General features: G+C 31.5%; 2 protein-coding genes across 2 annotated transcripts; both read right to left on the bottom strand.

Moving 5' to 3' along the window:
- Positions 1-864: 864 nt before the first annotated feature.
- LOC145564128 (putative aquaporin TIP5-1) lies at positions 865-2618 on the bottom strand. The gene is made up of 3 exons (XM_081624467.1): positions 2486-2618; positions 1862-2112; positions 865-1248 (listed from the first exon to the last, which is right to left on the bottom strand). Exons 1-3 carry the CDS (start codon positions 2616-2618, stop codon positions 865-867), a joined length of 768 nt encoding a protein of 255 aa, XP_081480593.1.
- An 846-nt stretch (positions 2619-3464) lies between these two features.
- Positions 3465-4244, bottom strand: LOC145565421 (uncharacterized). The gene has a single exon (XM_081625433.1). It carries the CDS (start codon positions 4242-4244, stop codon positions 3465-3467), a length of 780 nt encoding a protein of 259 aa, XP_081481559.1.
- Between the last annotated feature and the right edge of the window lie 3766 nt (positions 4245-8010).

The following is an 8010-nucleotide window of genomic DNA, read 5'->3' as shown; positions in this document are numbered from 1 at the left end:
AGAGAACATGACCTAAATATCGATTCTTTGGTTCCAAAATTTTGCAAAATAGAGGAAATTGGAATTTTAATTTCCCCACACAATGTGGAAATTAATTTACCAACTCCAGGTATTAGAAAAGGGAAATAATTTCCCATGAATTTGTAATTTATTATGGGAAGTTAATTTCCGTTGCAACCAAACGAGTCTTAATTAAATGTTTACGGTTCGAAATCGACTTTTATTCTCCTCGTGCGAATGGCTTCTTAGCTTTTTTTTCTTTTAAAAAATAGAAAAAAAAAAAAAAAAACCGAACTAGATTTTTCATATATTAGTTAAACAAGCTTAATCAACAGCATACTTCATTAAGGCCTTGTTTCTTTCACTTTTTCATTTATTTTGGGTTGAGAATAATTGGGTTTAATTTCTTTTTAATGTCGAGTCTTAAGCTTCAACATTGGTCAAAATTATTTTAGCCCTAGTTGACTTTACAATTATTTGCCAAATTGTTAGGTGGCAATCTATCAATTCATTGAAATAATTATTTTAATTTTCAATTTGATGCATATTACAATAGCAATATAATTACATGGAGACATAATTAGTTAAATTAAGATTACACGAAATAAATATAATAAAGTGAAAGGCCTATATAAAACTATGTAGGTTTATAATAAGTTATACATAAACATCACAATCTTATGCCTATTACACTATTACATGTTAACAATCTTAAGATGTTATATAAGTACAAACCACACAATAAAATAAGCTATCTCTAATAAGAACTACCAATAGAGATTATCTTAGGTTTGATAATGAGGTTACAAAGGCCAAATACATTCTTAATTAAGTCAAATAAACACTAACACTAGCTAGTCCCATTCAAACTCGAGGCCCCTCTTGGCCACACCGTTGAGGATCCGAATCATGAGGCGGGTAAACCACATTGTCATACAACAGACCAGCAAACGCGGCTCCAAGCAAAGGTCCAATCCAATAGACTGCTTGATTCTTGAAACTCCCACCAACAGCAGCCGCACCAAATGAGTATGCAGGGTTCATTGATCCACCCGAGAATGGACCAGCGGCTAGCACATTCGCTCCTGTGATTAGCCCAATGAGTAAGGGTCCAATAGAGCCCAATTGACCATGTCTTGGGTCTTTGGCTGCATATACAGTGTAGACTAATCCAAATGTGAGTACACCTTCTAAAACGGATGCTCCGAATCCGGTCATTTCTTCCGATATTGCATGGGGCACTACATTCTGCATGAAACAAATACATCCAATAAACCAACGATACAAATACGTTTTATAAATTATGTTCGATTTTTTTAAAAAAATAAACGGTTTCTATTGATTGTAAATTTTTTCTTCAAAATTATAAAGTACCAAAAAAAATGAAGTATAAACTTGATCGGAATTATGCATGCATCTGTAATCCATGTTATCTGTATCCATGTTACTCAGTATGAATTACATAAACAATGAATATGTACAACCGCTAAAATAAGTATTGTTATAATATTTCAGATAGACATCAAACTTGAAAATAAAAGACATCAAACTCCTCCAAAATTGCTTCAAATTATGTAGGTTACGTACTAGAAATACGAGTATTTTTAAAACTCTTTCTATTCCAAAATAATGTTAGTTTTCGATTTGACTTTTTATTGTCTAAGTTTGAATTAAAAACTGTATACTATGATATAGTAATCCGTACTATATATGAATGTTTAAATAGAGAACCATTTTTTTTTTGTTTTTTTTTTTTTTTTTTTTTTGTGAATTTAACTACTAAACTAAACGTAAAGGGAAAACAAAATTCAGTATAACTAAATATTAAAGGGGAAGTAAAAAATTTTGTAAGTAAAATTACTTGATTAACGGTGACGATCTTAAGGAGAAGGCAAGCCATGACAGAACCAAGAATTTGGGAAATCCAGTAGAAAAGGGCGGTAGGAATTGGAATGTGACACCCTACAACCTTCCCAAACGTGACGGCCGGGTTGACGTGGCCACCGGAAACGCTACTTGAGATATAAACAGTGGAGGCTAGGCCAAATGCATTTGCTATGGCTACAACCACCAGGCTCGAGGGATCTGATCTTGCATCTGGCATTATTTTCCCTACAAATTACAAAATTATAAATAACATGACACGGCTAAATGATATACGTACATACAATCAAGATATAGCCAATAATTCATTGTATCAAATACAACTAACTATAAATAATAAATCACCCTCCATGTCACATCAGTTAATGTAATTTAAACTAGTGCTTGTATATATACTTGTAACCACTATAACAACAAAAACAATAAAACCCGTTACACATGTAAGATATGAATATGATCATATCATAAGAAATTAAATCATTGTACAATTGCACTAATATTTGTATCATTGTATGTTTATTATTTATGTACCACGTACATAAAGCATATGGTGCAATTGAGATTAGTAAAAATAATTAATTGATTTAAGGACCAAACTTACGAGATGCCATGGCGGATCCGGCGGCAGCCAAGACATAGATGAAAGTGGAGATAAACTCCGCAAGGTAAGATCGCAGGGCGTTTGGGATCATGGATTGTCGAACATGGGCAGAGAAAGTCGTTCTTGGTGCCATTTTTTGTGTTAACTAGCTATTTGTTGAACAAAATGAAATCTAAAGAGTTTTGGCTACAAATTTATAGTCACTAAGAAAAATCAGAGAAGAAAGAAATATTTTTCTTAGACAAAATGCTAAAAAAAATGGAAACAGAAAAATGTAAGAGGAGGTTGGTTATTTTTATATACAAAGAGAAGGGTTAGTTGCATGGTTTTGGAGCGTTTTAAAATTTGAATAATAACTGCCGATTGCACTTGACAGTTTACTTGTTATGGTTAGGGATTTGGGAGGGAACATTTTTTTTGTGTCCTCTCTTTTTGTTTCGCAAGTCCTCCAAAATACAAAAGTATAATTTATTTATTTATTTGGTAAGAAATACAAAAGAATAAACTAGAGAAAATTGAAAGCAATATTTTAAAGGTAAGTTAAAAAAAATATTGAAGGCAATACAATATGCAGTACTCATTTTTTTATTTTTTTTTGGTGTTTAGATTGAGAGCCATAAGGGTGGGGATGAGAATCGATCTCAAGAGCTTCTTGAAGTCTGGAATCGGGAGGGAAGATCTAATCCCTCGACAATTTCGTGAGCTAGTATATTGAAAAAGATAGAGTTGCATCAAATGATTTGTGTAAACAATGTACCAGAATGAAATTATTGTACCTAATATGTAATCAATTTAACACTCGATTTTTTTGTTAAAAAAAAAAAACAAATATTTATTGATGATGATTATGTATTTAAACCAATAAAACACACACAATGCAAATAAAAATAGTTTAATTATGTATCTAAACCAATTAAACAAAAGGCTTCAATTGCCATAAACAATACGAGTAAATAATATTAATTAAAATACATATAAATTATAGCCTAAGGGACAAATCAAGGCCTGACTTCTCTGGCTTCACTTGATCTAATTTACCACCACCAATACGAAGCTCTCCTTTCTCAGAATTATCACTCTTAACGACCAAATTTTCGCCTACGCCACATAGGATTTGAACTGAACCTCCTTCACCAATAGTGGGCAAAGATTTCGAAAGATTATTCAAGTTGTTAAATGGAGAATAATTATTCTTAACATTATTATTTGACATTCTCAAATTATCATATGATGATATTTGAGATTTTCCTAACAATGATGTTTTAGGCTGGTTTGTGCTACCATACCCGTGTCTATAGCCTTGATACATTGGCAGACTGTAGCCCGAACCCGGCTTATGAATCATGGAATTCGTTTTGACAACACCAAGGGGTGACCTTTTGCAATATCCACCGTATGATATGTTATTGTACATACCAAAATAAGGTTGGTACAAGTTATTGGTACTCGAATAAGGTGAGAACCCCGTGGCTTGTCTCATCTTATCGCGAGCCCTCTCTTGTTTATGAGCATTTTGATGGCCGCCTAGAGCTTGGGAAGTCAAGAACCTCCCAGGACAATACTTGCACGTAAAATCTCTAATACGAGGCTTAATACGTTTTTGGTGATCGGATGGTAAATCCTTGGTCACGTCACCATTAGCTTGTTGGGTTGATAAGTCTTGGCTAAAGCTCGAAAGCTTAAGGTCAAGCATGGTGTTTTTGGAGCTAGAAATATACGACGGAGACTCTAAAGAACTCGACGATGACTTTACATCCATGGCTACAAGGGTGTTTATTAGCTTGAATGAGATTAAAGTTTAAGAGAGTACTAAGATTAATTAGATGAAGGGCTTTTATAGGGATAGCAAAGAGTGTTATTAATTACCAAATATCCTTCATATATGGTAAGACAACTTGTGCCAACTTTGTGAATCTCTTATCATTAATATTGCCAAAGTAAAATCTCTCTGACTTGCTATCTGCTTAATTAATTACATAATATATTATCTCAAATTCTCAATTTTAACTCTTAAGATATTAACGTTACTTTGTGGCTTTGAGCTTCCATATTAGGTTGGAAATTAAGGTTGTGTAATCAAGTATAATTAATTAACATGGAAATTTGAATGATAAAATATGATTTAGTTAACAAAAATAAAAAAAAATCCATTCAATTTATTAGGATAAAATAATCAGAGATTATTTTGTTACAATGTAGAAACTAGAAAATGTGTCAAAATATCATTATAATTTATGACAAGGATAGTTGTCATCAAATTTTCGTAAAAATCAAAGTTAATTACATAATATGGAGTAATAATACTCCTATAATAATTTTATATGGTAATATAAGTTAAACTTCCATTTGAAATCTCTTAGTTCCAAAATATCATTTTAAGCCACAATGATTTCATTGCCAACAGTTATTGTTGCTAAAGTATCATTATTGATTATATTTATCTCTTTCAAAATAATTGTTGATTCATATTGTGTGTAAGAAATCTTTGCATCAAATTTCGTAAGGAATCAAGTTAATAAAAGAATGAATTTGCTTACCAAAAATAATTCATATGTGCAGTTCGTTAAGATTTTATTTTTATAGCATAAATTTAATGTCAAATTTTCAACACGATCATCAATCGGGATTTTAACCTACTCAAATACAAAGTAATCATATAGTTATTTCTTTCTATTTTTGTAAAATCTAGTTTGAGGCTGCATTCCAAAATTTCAATATTAGTCCTTACTAATTTTATTTTAAACGCTTATTTTATTACTTTTTGTATCTCTTATTAAATATATTGCGAAATAATGATGATTGTTTAATAATTATAACGAGTGTGGATCTTAATGTATCATATATACCTACTTTGATAAATACAAAGTAGCTGGTACGCAACTGATAGATATAGCTGGTTTGACTAACTTAGTCGATTGAAAAGAGTTGATAATATAAAAGTATTTGGTAAATAGTTGTTAATTGTTATTTGTTTCAGTCTATGTATAGTAAAAATCAAAAAGTTAAATATATACGAAGTATATATGAACTTATGAAATATTTCATCAATAAGCTAATCTTAAAAGGTTTATGTTTAGAAAACTCAAATTACGGAGTAGCTTTTATAATAATGGTAAACCCTCTAACAAGCTTGGTAAGCTAAAAGCTTTCCAAAAAAAGACCGAACAAAGCCAATAACTTATTAGTTGTTAGTGTAAAAGTGATTAATATTTGCCATCATCCTTTAACTAACCAAAGGAAAGGATAAATTTGTAAGTGTAGCTAAAGGTTAAATAATGATTTCATATGTTCAGTCTATTTTTGTTCCATATCAAGTGTATGCTAAAGTAGGTCCAAACCAATAACTTAGAGGTGAAACGACATTTGTCAAACAACTATGTAACTCCATGATTCACATTCTACAAATTGCACATTAACGGTCTGTTCTGATTGACTCAACTGAACTAAACTGAACTTATTGGAGCTGAATTGAACTGAACCGAATATTTTATAAGAGAAGAAAATTAAGATAAAAACTGAACTTATTGGAGGTGAACTGAACTGAAAATAAGTTGAAGAGAACAGGCCCTAACCCACCATTGAAGCTATGTAGTACAATGTCTCCAATACATCGCTGCATAAGCTCTTATGGTGAATGGCATGGCCGGCTAAGGACCTGTGCAAACAGGCCCTTAGCACAGGGCCCCAATATGTTTTGGGCTCCAAAATATTCTGAAGCCCAGTGCAGATGGTTGATCTGATTCTTTCCGCCATATACTCCTTGATCTCCTTCAACTTCCATAATTAATTACTCTGTACTTGTTCATTCTTTTGTTTTTTAATTTACCAAAGTAATTAAATCACTTGAATTTGGCAATTGATACTCACTAATTTTGGTAATTTAATCACTTGACTTTGGCATTAAGGGCTTGTTTGGTAAATGGTTTTTCATTGGCTTTTTGATTGACTTTTGGCTTTTTTATATGGTCAAACATCCAAAATTTGTGTTTGGTAAATGCCTTTTTCAACCAGCTGAAAAGTTGGCTTTTAAGCCAAAATGAAAAAGCTACTTGGAGTAGCTTTTGGCTACCTAAGTTACTAATAACATCCAACAGCCAATTTTACCAAATATATTTTTAGACTAATAAAAAGTCAAACAACCAACAAAAAAAGCCAATACAAACAGTCAGTCAAACCAGTCAATCAAACCAGGCGACAGCCAACAGCCAGCACCCAATTGTCAAACAAGGCCCAAAATTCAAACATTAACATAAATTGAATTAATTTTTAGTTTCAAGGAATGCATTACCAAATATTATTTAAATTGTCTCTGTCAAAAAAAAATTCTACTGTAGTAATTTAAATTGAAAGTAATTTTAGGGGCCTCATTTTTATAATTGATACAGGGCCTCCAAAATACTTGAGACAACCCTGGTGAATGGGTAATATAGATGATTAGATGGGTGGTATATATACCTGTATTATGATAGGAATAATTTTAACTTTTGTCCCAACCACAATCCAGTAATCCACATGCTTCCCATGTCATTAATGACATTTTCATAATACTCGTATTTCAACTTTATGAACTAGTTTCTTGTTTCATTTAAAAAAAATAAAAGAAAACTTAATAAAAGTAAATGAAATAAATCATAAAGTAAATGAAATTGCTAAGAGTTAGAAAAACTGAAAATCTATTTAAAAGTTGCCACGCGGAATTACAATAATGTCATCATTAATGAGCACGGAGAACACCTTATCCGTCTGATTATAATGATTAAAGGTTCTAAATTAGTTCCTAATTTTCATTTTAGCCTTAGGTTTTCACATAATTTCCGTTCTATTCACATAATTAACAACATTTTCTATTTTTACCAAAAAAAAAAAACATTTTCTATAAATAAATTTGTTTTAACTATTTCAATTTCATGGTATAAGACCATCTCCAATGGTGAGATTCAAGTTTGAGTATTAAAATACAAAATGAGTTGTTTTTTACCTTCAGTGGTGATACCATACCCACTTTACAATTTTGCAACTCATGTGAAGTCTAATTTTCCAATTGTGAGACTTTCTAAAATATACAAATGTCATTTTTAACTTATGGTCCATCAAATAATGTAAGATTTAAAAAAAAAAAAAAAAAGTAAAACTTAAATAAATTACAAAATATATTAGAATATTGACAAGGGCTCCACACTTTTTGTCAAATGAGACTCAAAGTTGAGTATCTAAACTTAGCAACTTTCTTTTGGAGTTGCTAAATTTAAATACCAACTTATTGGCACACATTGATAAAAATACCCTCTTTCTCCTAAAAATACTCAATTGAGTTTCACCATTAGAAAGGGTCTAAAGGATGAAATCGGAAAAGAAAAAGAGAGTTTTTTTGGCGGGAAGATAGAAGGGTATAGAAGCGCCAACGTGGCAATGTGGCTTTTTTCTATAAATACCCTCCGATAACCGTCAGCGGAATCTACGCTCACACAATTTTCTCATTTTTTTCAATCTTCCACTCTCTCTCCTCCATTTTGAAGCTCTCGACA

The sequence above is a fragment of the Chenopodium album genome, chromosome 10 (genome assembly GCF_948465745.1).
Source record: "Chenopodium album chromosome 10, dcCheAlbu1.1, whole genome shotgun sequence".
NCBI classification, from domain to species: Eukaryota; Viridiplantae; Streptophyta; class Magnoliopsida; order Caryophyllales; family Amaranthaceae; genus Chenopodium; species Chenopodium album.
The sequence above is the reverse complement of the archived record's forward strand: the minus strand, read 5'-3'. Positions and strand labels throughout refer to the sequence as shown.

Bases quoted from the DNA above. Each gene is read 5' to 3' on its own strand.
- LOC145564128 (XM_081624467.1), bottom strand. From the start codon at position 2,618: ATGGCACCAAGAACGACTTTCTCTGCCCATGTTCGACAATCCATGATC. The intron at 2,113-2,485 runs GTAAGTTTGGTC...TGTAATTTGTAG, and splicing joins CGGATCCGCCATGGCATCTC to GGAAAATAATGCCAGATGCA. The intron at 1,249-1,861 runs GTAATTTTACTT...TGTTTCATGCAG, and splicing joins AGATCGTCACCGTTAATCAA to AATGTAGTGCCCCATGCAAT.
- LOC145565421 (XM_081625433.1), bottom strand. From the start codon at position 4,244: ATGGATGTAAAGTCATCGTCGAGTTCTTTAGAGTCTCCGTCGTATATT.